The sequence below is a fragment of the Grus americana genome, chromosome 5 (genome assembly GCF_028858705.1).
Source record: "Grus americana isolate bGruAme1 chromosome 5, bGruAme1.mat, whole genome shotgun sequence".
Taxonomy (NCBI): Eukaryota; Metazoa; Chordata; class Aves; order Gruiformes; family Gruidae; genus Grus; species Grus americana.
In genome coordinates this window covers 64211775-64226703 of record NC_072856.1, presented here as the reverse complement: position 1 = coordinate 64226703, position 14929 = coordinate 64211775, and the positions used below count along the sequence as shown (strand labels likewise).

The 14929-nt window shown below is 56.6% G+C and overlaps 1 protein-coding gene and 1 long non-coding RNA gene across 2 annotated transcripts; one reads left to right on the top strand and one right to left on the bottom strand.

Moving 5' to 3' along the window:
- Positions 1-2078: 2078 nt before the first annotated feature.
- SIX1 (SIX homeobox 1) lies at positions 2079-5139 on the bottom strand. Its single transcript, XM_054827174.1, has 2 exons — positions 4293-5139; positions 2079-3336 (listed from the first exon to the last, which is right to left on the bottom strand). The coding sequence occupies exons 1-2, from the start codon at positions 4850-4852 to the stop codon at positions 3048-3050; spliced, it is 849 nt and encodes a 282-aa protein (XP_054683149.1). The 5' UTR covers positions 4853-5139; the 3' UTR covers positions 2079-3047.
- A 3976-nt stretch (positions 5140-9115) lies between these two features.
- On the top strand, positions 9116-10467 carry LOC129206958 (uncharacterized). Its single transcript, XR_008577329.1, has 3 exons — positions 9116-9251; positions 9343-9393; positions 10269-10467. It is a non-coding gene; the product is annotated as an uncharacterized LOC129206958 (long non-coding RNA).
- The last annotated feature ends 4462 nt before the right edge of the window (positions 10468-14929 follow it).

Genomic DNA, 14929 nt, shown 5'->3' with positions numbered 1-14929 from the left:
CATCCAGGGTTTTATCCACACATCAGGCAAAGTTGAGGGCTCGGATTTCAGGTCTTGTCACTCAGTTGTCACCAAACAAATGAGCCTCTCAGAGCTGGAGACGGAGAGAGCTACCTGCTATTCATGACCCCGAAAGCAGGTGATCACTCATGGGAAAAGCAGGTAGAATTAATCATTCCGCTGTTCTCCATTTCCTCCCCTTTTTTGGCTGACCTGGACACAGTGTGAAATCTGTCCTGGGGGGTGAGCGGGACCGGGGGGGGGGGGGGGGGGCGGTACACGAATTAACTCCTTCCTGCCGGTGGAAATACAAAGCAGAGCTAGGTGAGAAACAGCCCCAGGCTGTCTCCCCAGGCTGACTTTGCTGTGAAAAGCTTGCTGCGAGGTCAAGCCTAATCGAGGAGAGCTCAGCAACCTGCGCCTGGCTCAGCTCCAGGGCCTCCCCGGTCCTACCTGCCCGCCGGTCCCTTCCCCAGCCGGGGAGGTATTTCCAGGGTTGGGTGTCCCTCAGCATCCTCCATCCTTCCTTGCCACCATCCGCCTGTTGGCAACCTCGTCCCTCTCCCTGTTAGGGAAATGGAGTGGCAGGGCTCGGGCAGGGCTCTGTGGCCGGAGGGGCGGCGGGGCGCAACGTGCGCGGCCCTGCGCAGTGTTGCGCTGTCCTGCTCCGCGGCCGTCGGGCGCGACAGCAGCCCCGGCCCGCAGGTCTGTGCTGCGAAGGGGGGGTTTGGGCGAGGGGGACCCTTCCGACAGCTTCCCCATCCGAAAGTCAGCCCTGCGCGCAGGAAGCGCCTCTGCGATATTTGCTTTGAAAATAATCCCTGCTTTGCGAGTCCCTGCTTGGCTTTCCCGCCGCGCAGGGCTGGAGCCCCGGGCAATATTTATCTTCCCACTTCACCAAGCCCGTGGCTTGGGAAAAAAAACCCCAAACCCGGAGCCGGAGCTTATCCATCCTCGGGGCGCAAAGCCCGCGGCTCTTCACCCTAAAAATCTCCCTCGTTTCCCCGGGGGTTCCCCCCTTTCTGCCCGCGGGGCTGGGAGCGGCTGCGCTGCTTCGTGGCGGATCACGGCGGGGCTGGGTAAGTCCCCCGGGAAGGGCGATGAGGGTCCCGGCAGGGCAGAGGGCGAGGCTGGACCGGGGGCGACACGGACCGTCCCGTCCCCCAAGGTCCCCGCGGGGAGCGCAGCGGGGGCCCAGGCCCCCTCCCGGCTCTGCTCTGCCGGGTTTTGCCCTGGCTCCACTCGCGGTCGTGGATGCACGCAGACACGCAGATGCGCGCCCACCCGTGCGGTTTGCGCGCCCAAGCGCGGCATTTGCGCCCTCCGCCCTACTCCCACGTAGCCGTGTTGGGTCCTGCCCGGGGGGGCGCGAGGTCCCCCACTGCCCCGGCCATGCCCCCGTAAGGGTCGTGGGCGCAGGAAGCCCGGCGGGATCTGGGCTGGGCGCCCCGAGGGGGCGGCCCGTGTCAGGCCGGAGGGAAACCATCTCCGCCGCGCGGGCACCGGGCCACCGGCTCCCCCGCAGCCGGAGCCGAGGAGGGCGAGGAGGGGAATGGATCCGTCGCCCCGTCCCGGCGCGGATGTGGGGTCCGCGGGGGGCTCTGGAGCGTGTCCGGGTGCCGGAGGCGGCGGGTCCGTTTGGGGAGCGAACGGGAGGGACACGGAGCGCTCCGGCCGGGAAAGACCCTCCTGCAGAGGGTGACATTTCTCCATGGCCCAAGACCCCGAGAACAAACACGGCAGCGACTTAAATAAACACGCACTTAATGATGCAAAACGGTAACTGGGGGGGGGAACGGCACCAGCGGCCGGGCCGGCAGCGAGGCCCCGACGGGGCGGGCAGCAGGAGCGAGCCGCTCCCTCCCGGCTGGGCGCCCGGCTCCCACGGGGCGACCCCACGCAAGCTGCTCCAGTGGGTCCCCTCTCCCCTTCCTTCCTCGGTTACGAAGGCACCGGCTCCCCCCCGCAGCCCGAAACGCCTCCAATGCAGCCCGTCGGGGGGGGGGGGAGGAGTAAGGGTGGGCAGAGAGGTATGGGCTCGCCCCTGCAAAGAAAAGCGCAGTCTGGGTGTTCTGCCATCAGCGTTGTTTAATTTAGACTGTTTAGGTACAATAGAAAATAAACCGGAAAGCACATGCGATTTTTGGTAACAAATACTTGAGACAGACAGCCTCGTCCCCCAGCGAACGGAGGACGAAGGAGGAAGGCGGTGAGCGGGACAGACGGGAGAAGGCAACACGGAGCAGCCCGAGGAGTACTCGGTCAGGAGGAAACGGCCGGTGACTTTTATTATTTCCTAATTTTTAGTCACATCGATGCATTTCACCACCGTGGAGAAGGAAGCCGGGGGGCGCGGGCACACGGGAGCTCACTCGCTAACCGTCTCGCACAGCCGCGATAAGACACAGGCACTTGTTAAAACTCTAATACTGCAGCTTTTGCCTCTTTTTTTTTTTGCCTTTTTTTTTTTTTAATTTAAACTACATCGAAATCTTTCTGGTAAGGCTAAATATGAAAAATGTAAACGTAACTTCCCCTCCCTCCTCCCGCTACAACACAGGGCTCGGTACAGCGTTTCTCCCTCTGCCTCCGTCCCAGCTCCTCACCGGCCCCGCGGGGATCCGGCCGGGCAGCAGCAGGGATGCCCTGGCCGCCTCTGCCCCACCGTGCCTGCGGGGCTGGGATTTATTTGGGTGGAATCGTCTCCAACTGGGGTTGATTTGGGGTTTTTTAATAATTTTTTCTTTTTTTTTCTTTGTAATTCCTGCTGGGACCAGCTAGTTTGAACTCGAAGGGTTGAGGGTTTCTGCTGCTCTCTGCGTTTGGCTACGTGGAAAAAAAAAAAATAAAAATCATGGTGATAGTGGGAGACGCTGGGGGAAACTGGACCAGAAGCCAATGTGAGGTTGTGTGAAAAGAGCCGAGAGTCCCGTCAAGAATCAGCGGGTGAGCTGTAAAACCGGGTGCTGTCCTCTATGTACAACCCAGAGCCTCAGTCCCCGAGCGAAACCTCCTCTCCCGTTCCTCCAGCCGCCCGCCGCGGGCCTTTAGGATCCCAGATCCACCAGGCTGGACGTGAGGGGTCCCAGCAGCGAGTCCTGGAGCTGGTGGCCTTGGAGGCTGTGAGGGGTCTGGGATGCGGCTAAGCCGCTCAGGGAGTAGCCGGAGCTCCTGGTGTGGCTGAGGTTCCCCTGCAAGAGCAGGACCGAGTTCTGATCCGGGCTTTGGGGCGGAGAAAATTCTTCCTCGGAGCTGGACATGAGGGGTTTGCTCCCATCCAGAGGCGACAGTTGGTTCGGTTTGTTGGTGGCCGCGTTGTTGTTTTCTGTGTTCTCCCTGCGGAAAGGCAAGAAAACACAACGGGGATGTTAGGGCGGGCGGGAGTCGCCGGGGATGGGCACTGGGCTAATGCTCCCTGTAAATCCTTTGCGTTTTATTTTATCATGGGAGCAGAAGCCTCTCTACCCACAGAAAAAGAGGAAAAAAAAAGCGCCTAATATTTTCATAACGGGCCGTTATGTTCTGACGGCACAGACCGGTAATTTAGGTGAGAAAAAGTTGGAGGACGGGAGGATTTTTTGGGGGCTATTTTTCTCTTTTTAATTAAAAATGAAAGCGCGGCCGGAGGACGAGCAGGATGCGGGATTTTCTCTGGGAGGCTCGGTGGGGAGGTTGCTGGAGGAGACAAAAAGCAGGGGCGATGCCCTTCGTGGCTGTCTGCTTCGGCGGCGGCGCCGCCCGGGGTGGCCTCGGTACGGGGCGACGGCTCGGCCCGGCCAGCGCGTCCCCGTCCCGGTCTCCCTCCAGTTCCTCCCCCTCCATCCCGGGGCTGCATCCCTCCCCTCCTCCGGGTTTCGGAGCTACCCTGCCCGATCCCCAGGAATACCCGACGCGGCATCCCGACCGCTTCCCCGTAGGCTCCGGGACCGCGTCGCTCCCGGTTTACTCGGGGCGGCAGGCAGCAAACAAAGGCGGCGGAGGGGCCTGGACAGGCCGGTGAGGGGCTCGTTGCTCCCCCCGGGCAGGTGGGGTTGGGGAGGCGAGGAGCTGGGTCCGATGGATCTCGGGTGGAAAACCCACTTGGGTTTCCACGGCGGGGTGGGGGGACAAAACGCAACGCGGTTTAGGAAAAAAAAAAAAAAAGGATGTGTATGGAGCGAAATATTTTCGCCGCTCCCATCCCTTCCGCCGCCGGGTATTCGCCGCGTTCCCGGGGGGCTCCCGGTTGCCCCCCCGCATGGGGGAGCGGGGAAAAAAGGGGGTACGGAGAGGATTGGGGGGGTGGCACGTACCTTTCCTTCGCCTCCGCCGCTCGGTCCCGCTGCCTCCGATTCTTGAACCAGTTGCTGACCTGGGTGGTGGTGAGACCAGTGGCTTCCGCCAACTCCCGCTTCTCCCGGGGGGACGGGTAGGGGTTGTGGGCGTACCATTCCCGCAGCACGCCCCGGGATTTCTCCTTGAAGCAGTAACTGGTTTCCTCGCCGTCCCAGATAGTGCGGGGCAAAGGGAATTTTCGGCGGACGCGGTATTTGCCGACGGCGCCCAAGGGTCTGCCCCGCAGTTTCTCGGCTTCCACGTAGTGAGCCTTCAGCCAGAGCTGCTGCAGCTTGGGGTGGTTGTGGGGGGAGAACTGGTGGCTCTCCAGGATCTTGTAGAGCTCGCGGAAGTTGCCGCGGTGGAAGGCCACCACCGCCTTGGCCTTCAGGACGCTCTCGTTCTTGTGCAGGTGGTCGCAGGCCGGCAGCGACCACAGGAACCGGCCCAATCTCTCCAGGTTCCCCCCTTGCTGCAGCACCTCGCAGACGCAGGCGACCTGCTCCTGCGTGAAGCCAAACGACGGCAACATCGACATGGCCGGGCGCAGCGGCGGCGGCGGCAGGAGGAGGAGGCGGCGGTGGCGGGCACCCCGCGGGAGCGCGGCGGCGGAGGGGCGGGGGGAAGCCGCCCGCCGGGCCCGGTCCCGGTGCTGGTCCCGGCCCCAGAGCGGGGAGGCGCAGCGGCAGCCGGGGGCGGTCGAGCGGGGATGCTGGTCGCGGCGCTGGGGGGACTTTGTCCCCGCTCCGCCGCCGCCGCGCTTAAAGCGCCCGAGCCCCCGCGCCGCGCTGATTGGGCGCCCGCGGCTCGGCCCCCGCCGCGGCGGGCCCGGCCCGGCCCGGCCCAGCCCAGCCCGGCCCAGCCCAGCCCAGCCCGGCCCGGCGGGCAGAGCCTCGGCACGGGCGGGCGGGGCCTGGCGGTGGGGACCCGGCCCCGGCCGCCGCGGCTGCGCTTCCCGCCGCCGCCTCTGCGCGGGTGCGGCCCCGGCGGCGGCTGCGGGGGGAGGTTCGCTGCCCCGCACCCCCCGGGCGCATCCCTGGGGAAGCTGCTCCCGGCGGACTTCGTCTTTCTTTCACTCTTCTTTTTTTTTCCTCCCAAACTCCTACTCCCCCCGCGCCCACTCGCCGTCCCTTGCTAAGCAAGCCCATATTTAATTACCTTAATGCTGGGAATGAATAAATAATACCTTAGTGAATAGCTAAATAATACGCGGGGCCCGTGCGCCCCCATCCCCATCCCCCCATGCCGTTCTCCTGCCCCTCGCTCTGCCCCGCTTGGCCACGGGGGGGTCCCGGCGGGGGCAGGTCGGGGACAGCCCCACGGAGCCCCCGAGGAAGCCGTGCGGGAGGCGGGCAGCAAAACTGCACCGACCGGCGGCGCTTTAATTAGTCTAATCCTCATTTGCACACCTCGCTCAAAAGCAATTATTTAAAAAATTAGAAAACAATTAGGCTCCCTAAGTAAAGATAATCTATTGTCAGTAGCCGGGACGGGCTGGGAGATGGGGACAATGCGGTGAGATAAGGGCAGGGGAGAGGTGGGAAGAGAGTGTCTTTATGACTGTATTTATCTTTGATTAGATAAGCCGAAACCAGTATTTTAAGCACACTCCAGAACGCTTTTGATTCAAGAACGAGTTCGCTCCGCGGGTGCTAATAACCATCGCGGGGCTCTTTAAAACCTGTTTGTCTTCACTGAAGACATTCGGATTTATTCGACTTTAAATGCTCAGCTAAGAGCAGCCCGTTTGTAGCCGAGGCGGAGAAGGGCTCCGAGCCGGGGCCGGCGCCGCTCCCGCAGCCTCTGCCCGCTCCCCTCCTCGCCACACGATATGGGAAAGGCCGGTACCGATATTTTCCTCAAACCAGATTTTTGGTTTTTTCCCATGTATTTCGCGTCTCGGGGCTGTTTAAAATAAGCCCTTGCCACCCAGTCTGCACAGTGACTTTACTATGTACGCCGGAGTCAGGGCGCTTCTATATCCCATGACCATGTGTCTGGTAATTTTCCCTTGCCATTTTATTTTAGTACTTATGATGTTGCAGATGAAGTCTTAAAGAGCTGCAATGTCCTCCCAGAAGGAATGTCTGCTTGGAACAGATCCTTATTGACAAGGCAGCTGTGTGGGGACCGGAACGGAGCCTTAAACCCGGCTCTAAAATCAACTAATACCCTAAAGTCTGGAGCAAGTGCGCAGAATTATAACGCATGGGCTCGCAGCCGTCCGCGGCCGCGTCCTGGAGGAGCAGTGCCCTGCCCAGCCTGGGAGAGGGGCTCACCCATCCATCCTTTTTATTGTTACTAATTTTTAGTTGGGTTTCTTTTCTTTCTTTCTTTCTTTCTTTCTTTCTTTCTTTCTTTCTTTCTTTCTTTCTTTCTTTCTTTCTGCTCAGTTCGGGAAAAGCACGGACCTGAGGGCTTATACCTTCAGGATGATGAGGAGAGAAATGCAAAGCGGGGCTGGGGAAGCTCCTTGCCATTTTAGCGAGAGCGGTTTTCTCTTGCCCTTACATTTCTCCTTCTTTTTTTTTTTCCTTTTGCTTTTTTTTTTTTCCTCTCTCTCTCTCCTCTCCTTTAAAAGGCCGACCAAAACAAACACCGCTCTTGCTGGGAATAAGCAAATTATCCCGGTGCGGCCGGTGGTGGAGCTGACAGGGACGGGCGAGGGCTGAGCCGAGGCTTCCCCGCAATTTCCGAGCGGGACTTTTATTCTTCCGTGTCACCAAAATTCACACGAGGAGGGGACAGACTCGCCGAGGTCTACCTGGGAGTTACACACTGCAGACGAGAACCGGTCAGCATCAATGTTAATTATTGCCCGGGGTTGGTTTTCTTAAAAATTGGAAACCTTTCACTTTAAACCACGGAAGAGGTAAATGATTCCCAAACGACCCCATCCCATTTAGCCCTTGAAAACTACCCAGAAAAAAAAATGGTTTTGAGCCGCTCAAAACCAAAAACAAACCAAAACCAAAACAAAACCCCCAGATGCAAATAAGTAAATAACTAAATAACAACACAACGGCGCGGAGCTGCCGCCGGCTGCTTCTCTTTTATTTTTCTGCAGAAAAGGAGCAGCCCGGCGGGTCATCCCGCTTCCACCCCGGGCAAAGCGCTTGGCTTCGCCCCTCCTCGGCCCCCCTCCTCCCCCGCGGGGTTTCCTCCACGGCCGGGGCCTGGCATCTCCGCGCCCGCGGAGAGGAGGCGGCCGGCCGAGGGGGCCGGTGCGCGGCTGCGGGCCCTCCGCGCCTCGCCCCGCTTGTCGGGATGGCAATCGGCTCCGTTTGTGCGGGAAATTAATTTATTCGCTTATTTATTCGATGTAGCGTTTTACAGGGCAGAGCGGGGATGAAGAGGGATCCCACGCAACGCTCTGTGGGTTTTCCTCGATTTCGCCAGGAAACCAAAACAAAGCCAAAAAAAAACCCCAAACCCGAACACGACTCCCATCTCCTCCGCCAGCTTAGAAATAAAGCTCTTCTCCAACCAAAAATAAACGTAATTTCTTTTCTTTAAGCGTGATGGTCTGGGTGAAACAAATAGCGCTATAAAATAAAATCAGCGGGCATTTTTTAATTATTTTTTTTTTTTTCGGAGCCCCGTCTCGGCGTGATGATAACCGGGGCTGGAGGCTGGGAGCCGGCGGGGCAGTAACACAACGCTGCCGCTTTCCGAACCTTTCGAAGGCGAAATCCAAAACCGACCCATTAAGTCAATGAGGTTTGTGTTGTAGAGGGCTCCTTTCCCATCCACTTGCTGTTCTGAAAAATAGATCACATTTCGTTATCTCGAGTGAGGATCTGCAACGTGATACCGGATCCGCGCTGCCTTCCCTGCCGAATGCGAGGCGCAGGGGAGACAGCCAGCTTCCCCGGCTTATTCCTAAACAATAAAGGATTTGTATTTTCTTTCTCTCCCTCTCTTCGCCCTCTTGTATTATTCTATTTTTTTAATGAGGAAGGACAAACCCCTCTCCATATGCAGCGCTCTTCTCTTGCAGGAGCCTTTGGCCCGACGCGCCTGCAAACCGGTGCAACTTTAATTACTTGTTAGTAAATTGCCCTCCAGACACCTGTAAAAACAAAACCGGTGTCCGTGGGGCGGGGGCCGTGTCCCTGCTCGGCCCCCCCCCCCCCGCGCTCCAGGGGTGCCCGGCGGCGAGGGTCCCCCCGCACAGAGCGGGGTCAGGCCGGGCCGGGGCTGCCGGAGGAGGGTCGGGCCGGGCCGGGGCGAGGGGCAGGATAAGGCCTTCCCGGTGTGGCCCCGGCGAGGTGGCGGGGGTGATCCCCAGGGCACAAAGGGCTCTTTCTTCGCACACTTACCGGGACATTTTTCAAAGGATTAGAGGTGATCACGCGTTGTTGTTTTTTTGGTTTTGTGGTTTTTTGTTGGGCTTTTTTGTTGTTTTTTTTTTTCCTCCGAGTGCCGATACGTCTTTCTGTCCCTGTCCCCTCACATCCTTATTTTCTCCTGCTTTTGCCGTGGGACCCCCACCCCGTCCTCCCCCCTTTCCTGCTCGCTAATGTACCTCCTGGATGCTGGTTCTTTTAAGCTACGAAGAATTTCCTTTTGGGAGGTGAAACCCTCCAGCTCCTCCTGTTCAGAGGAAAGTGCTAGTGATGGTAATACGGGGTGACACTAAATAAACAGTTAAAGCAGGGCTGGAAAGATGGAGTTAATTATCCAGTGAGCTACATTTAAACCGAGACCAGGAGGGGCTGATTTGTTTTGGCGCAGGGAACTGAGAAGGAGACGAGCCACCGAGGTCTCCTTGCTCCTCCTTGGAGGCTCCTTAACTTGTCCTTGCTGTCGCCAGCCCGGGGACCAGCTATCTTTGGCCCGGGGGGGGGGCGAGCCCGGCAGCGGGCCGGGGCCCCCAGCTGCCCCCCTTCCCCCCGAGCCGCCGTCTGCGGAGCCCCGGGGCTGCGGCGCCGGGGGTGGGTTCGGTGCAAGCCGTACATGGGAGCGGGCGATTTCAGGGGGTCTAGAAGTGGGTTTTTCCATGTTTGTTTGCTTTTTCTTTCCCAGAAGTTAGATAAATTATCGTCTGTGCGGCCGGCCGGTGCCTATGCTCCTCAGGTAAGTCTACATCCGAGCAGCAGCCTCGCGATGCGCTTTTTTTTTTATTTTCCCTCCTCCTTCCTCCTTCCTTCTTTTTTTTTTTTTTTTTTTAAGAAGTCTGATATTAATAATCCCCGTATGCCCCTCTTTCCGGGTCATTACGGTACTGCTGGTCTCTAATCAATCCTAATGCGATGGCAATTGGAGTCTCTGATGAATGCATCTCAGGTTTCTTGTAATGGCTCTACCACATTTTCCTGGACCTCCTTCTTTAACCTGAGATGCCAGGGGGACGTCTCCGTTCTCAGCTGCTGATTACTTCAAGATGTTTGGGCTGGTGTGGGGAGAGAGGGAGTGAACGAGGCAGTCTGCCCCTGAATAATCTGGAACTGAATTGGATGAGCCGTTTCCTAAATCAAAGGACAACGGCGGGGTTTAACTCCTTTTCTGCACGGAAGCTTGTCGGCTTGCCTTCCAACCAGCACCGGCTACGCTGTATCTCCCCTGCGTGTTCGTGTTCGTGGGCGTAACGCGCCCCCCTGGTACCCGCACACCTCCGGAGTATGTAGCTTCCCCCCCCAGTAGTTGCAGTTCCCCCACGCACAGGGGAGGACTCCCCCATCTCCAGCCGCTCACACCTCCCCAGATCCCCCAGTGCCGCCGGGAGGATCCTCTTCCCCACGCCGCGGGCTCTGCCCCACGCAGGGGAGTGGGAGTCCTCCGCGGGCGCGTAGCAGCAGCGCGTTATTAGCAAGGCGATTCGTATTTTCGCGACATTGTTTTCCTTCCCACTTCTCGGCATAATGGCATTTGCCGTAACTCGAGACAATGATAATTGCAATTTCTGGCCCTTTCTTCTTCTTCTTTTTTTTTTTTTTTTTTTTTTTAATAAGATAATGCAGCTCGAATTAGGCTGCGGCCAGATCGGGTGATGGGCTGCCGTGGGATCGATCGCTGCTTCCCCAGAGCACAAGCTTCCCCGCACCAGCGGGAGGTTCCCTCGAGGTGCGGCTCCTCCGTGGGGGAAACCCACGCCACGGCTGCCCCTCTGCAGCCGGCAACGGAATATACCCCAGAGCAACCCCACACGCGTGGGGGCAGCTTTGTCTGCTCTCCTATGAAATGAGGCTGTTCCGGAAGAGGTGTGTGTCAGGAATAAGTATTTGAAACGAATAATTTAATTTCTCTGCGCGGGATGCGATGTAAAAATTAATCCCCGGCAGAAAAAGCAGCGAGGCTTAAAGACAGCCTCTTCTCCCGCGGCGTTTGTCGCTGCGTGGGAGGCAGGAGCACGGCCGCGGGTGGGATAAATGTATTGCGCGTGGGTCCTCGCTATACCTCAGCAGTGCCACATATGCCACGAATGAGTCATTCGCAAAACCGAAACAAACCGAGGACGCCCTTTCCCCGGTGCGCGCCCTCTCTGCGCCCGCGGTGGCAGCTCCAGCCCGGCTGGCAGAGCCCGGGACCCCCGCGGCGGGGGGCAACACTGTCGGCACGGCGGGAGCCGGCCGCGGGGCGCCGCGCGGTCCCGCGTGGGACAAAGCGCAGGCGCGGAAGGGCCGTCCGTGGAAATCTGCGCGCTGCTCGCAGCTGGGAGCCGCGGGGGAGGACGGGGTCCCGGGGCAGTCACGTTGTAACACCCACCCGTGTGCATACACTCTGGTGTGCACCCAGCCACCCCCTTGCACACGCACACGTGTGCACCCACCACCGACGTGTATGCACACACCTGTGTGCCCTCCTGCATGCTGACACTCCAACATCCACCCATGGGACCCCCACCCACGTGTGCGCACGCTACCCACGCATGCGTGCCCTGGCCCCCGTGTGCGTACAGACACTCAGCTATGCATGCACATCCCTGTCTGCACACCCGTGTGCACATACCCACTCCCGTGTAGACGTACACCCATGTGCACGTACTCCGAGCCATGTGAACACTCCGGCAGCCCTGTATGCACGTACTCACCCACATGTCCGCACCCCACTGACACGTGGACCCCCCATTAGTGACACCCACCCGCACGTATGCGGGCCTTTCCCACGCGTGTCTGCGGCAGGAAGCTGGGTGCTCGGGAGTCATGTGCAAGTGGGTCCCGTCCATTCCTTAGGTGATGGCTGGGTCTGGGGGGCCGCTGGACATCAGGAAAATGACAACTACCCCCCCCCATAAACTCTCTATTTTCACAAAAAAAAGGGGAGGGGAGTGTGATGGTTGACTATTTCTGCAAGACATTACAATGGTTTTCGTGTGAAAGTCTGAAAAAAAGATATTAAAATGTCGTTAAAAAAAGAGCTGATTTGGAAGGGGGCTGCTAGGCTGGCCCCCACCCCTGCCGGTGCTGCCTGGCCTGGGAAGGGCCTTTCCCAGGTCGAGGGGGGCAGCCCGGGGGTGGCGCTGCCTCCGGGGGGACTGAGGTGACCCCATGGGTCCCCCACTGAGGCCCTGCCACCTCGTCCCTGCAGCTGCAGTGTGATGGGGAGGGGTGCAGACCCTTTTGGGTATTCCTCGTCCCCCCTCCCTCTGCGCCATCTTCAAGCCCAAATCCATGCCCCCACCTGGCCGATGCAAATGCCATAATCTGCTCTCTGAACAAGGCGCTGCCCGGGGTTGGTACGGCAGCAGGGGGGCTGGGAACAGGATTTACATACAGGGATCTGTTTGCCTACGCGCTTTGCGTTCGGGCACTGAACAAATGTTTTGATTGCCAGGGGACTGAGCTGGTTGCGGCTGGGCCAAGGGAAGAGGAACCGTTGGCCCTTTGGATGGAGGTGCGTGCGATTTTGGGAGGGCGGCCAGGCCCTGCGGTGGGGCAGCGGGTGCCTGCCTGCAGGGATAAGGGGTCGGGGGGCCCGTCCCGCACCCGCCGCCTCGGTGGGTTTCCGAGCGAGCTGCAAGAAAGGGACCTTTCACCTCTCATTAGCGATGCCATCAGTGGCTTGGCAGAGCGGAGCTGAGGTCATGTTACATATGGCACACAGTCTGTTCAGCACCGGCAACGCCAGCTTTGAAATTTTAGAGAGGGGAAAGGTCACCTGGCGTAAGCCGAGGTCTGGGGGTCCTCCGCTCTGTCTGCGCCCTGGGTGGGTCTCCATATGCCTCCGTCGTCGCCAGCCTCACTCAGCCTGGCCCATCTTCTCTTCTGCCTCCTGAATTTGCAGGGAATCAAACTGCTGCCTTTCCTTTTCCCTTACAGAACATCTCTCCCAGCACTGGCGTTTGGTTGGGTTTTTTTTTTTTTCCTTCTCTTCCCAGCATAAACCTGTCTCTAATGACTGATTATTTTTTCAAACAACATGTAATGCAGCTTTCCAGAAGAAAATGAGTTGTCTCTCTTTATCAGCAGATCTGCCCAGACGGATAAGTTTACCTTTCTCAGACCCGGGTATATAATTTCATAGACCTTCAAAAGTGTCGTGCTTCCATGGTGATTAAAACTTCTCGCTCCTGAATCTTGCTGGGGTATTTCAGGTTTCATGCCACTGGATCTTACAAAAACACATCTGTACAGTTGTATTTCTTTCATCTGAAGAGCCGGAAAAAAGCAAACCCAATATATTTTGTGTTTGGAAATGTACGACACATTATGTTAAATTAATTCCTGGTTTAGTTTACTATGCTGAATTTTAGTAGGATCCTGTCGAGTCGTCATCTGGAACAATTCGGAGGTGGTGACTGCAGGGAAGAAGTTACTATTTTCCCGTGTATGGAGGCTGACAGCGTTAAGTTCATGCCCCTTCTCAGCCCTGCTGCAGAATCTTATTTTGCAAACTTTATTTTTTAAATACGTGTGGCCTGATTCTTAACTCTTAAAGTAACTTGGATGGGAGTTTCTGGCATGCAGCTGTTGAAGAGAGATCTTCAAAAGGACAGCCTGCTTCTACACAGGTCATCACTAATAAGGCTCTAAACGAAATAGATGCTTATCTTGAGAATCCCGGAGAAGCTGGAGCTGAATCAACATGCGGTGCGGATTCAGGATACACCTTTCTGCCTGCTCCTGAGAGGCATCTGAATGGCCACATTAAAGGGAGCTCATTCTGATTCCCTACTAATAGGGCTACTGGTGTGGATTTTAATTTTTAAATAGGAATAGTCTTCTGCTGCCTGTTAGAGAGAGGGGTTGGGAGCAGAGATGTGAGATGGCTTATTTTCAGAAATGGAGATGCTGTCTATGGTTTTTGTCACAAATGATGTTATCCTAGCATGGGGCTAAACTGTTCTCTACTGAGTGCAAATCCATTGATTTAAATTGAGTTCATTGCAAGTGGGAACAGGATTTAGCTATAATTTTCCACTGCTGTCTAATCACTGGAGTCTGAAGAAAGCAACATATGTATAATGGTAGCTGAGATGCAAGAGGGGTGGAAGCTTTCTACCAATGAGAACCACATTAAATAATTAATTCCCAATTGCCTTTCTACATTAGTGCTTTCAGCTAAAAAAGCCGGTCGGCTTTGTAAGGCCCCAGGCAATGAAACATTTGGTGCATTGTCAGTCCAAAAGTGGAGGTAATAGATACCCAGGGCCGGCTGAAAAGTGCTGCTCTCCATCCTGCCATTTGCATATTCCAGCTGCGCAGCCTCATTCCTCATCCCCTCCTTCGCCTTACTTAAGTTTGACAGGACAGCATCTCCTCTGAAGCAGCCGCTGAGGAAGCCAAGAAGTGTATTTATTTTACCGAAACCATAGGAACTTAATGTTTGAGTCTAAAAATGGAGTATACAAAAGTTGGCCTCTCTTTTATCAGCAGACCAAATCTGATGGGTTAATAAGGAAAGGAATGAATTTCCCCCTCCTTTCCCATTTGCCCCCCCCTTACCTCATCTGCAGGTCCCCCAAGCTCAGCCTGTCATCTCAGGTCAGGTTGGGATCTTTCAGGCTCATACATCATTCGCAATAAAGATCTTGCCATGAGAAATGAGTTAACAAGCCTTTTGATGTGCAAGTCATCAGAGACTGCTCCGCTCACCTTCTGAGATAAATATACGTGTGCATGGCTGTATAAAGCTGAAGAAGAAAAGGAAGCATTGCAATAAATTGCCTGGGGAGGTGGGAGATTCTCTGTTAAAAACAGGTCTAGACAAACATCTGTCAGAAAATACCGACATCTATTTGATCTTGTCTTGGAGCTGGGGAAAAGACTGAATGGTGGTGTCAAGTCCTTTCCAGCCCTGAGACACCATAGGAATATGCATATATCCGTGTGTGTGTGTGTAGGTGTATATATGTGTGTGTACGCATATATTTCCACACTTTTGGTGACAAGCTCTCGGCCCCCATGGTATTTTGTTGCAGTGAATCGTGTAGGCTAATCACATGTGGGCTGGCTGTCTCTCGGTTTCATTAAATTTGAGTTTCAGTTCCGTTTAATGTCTTTGGGTGGATTCGATCATAAAGTCTAATCTACCGGCTGTATTTTTCTCCCCTCCCCTTTTCTTCAGCTCTTTTCATACCAACTGAAGTCCCTTCAGTCCTGGGAGCTTTTTGGCGATTCCACTTTTACTCCCAAAGCGCATCTGTGACCCCACTTGTGGTTACACTTCTTGA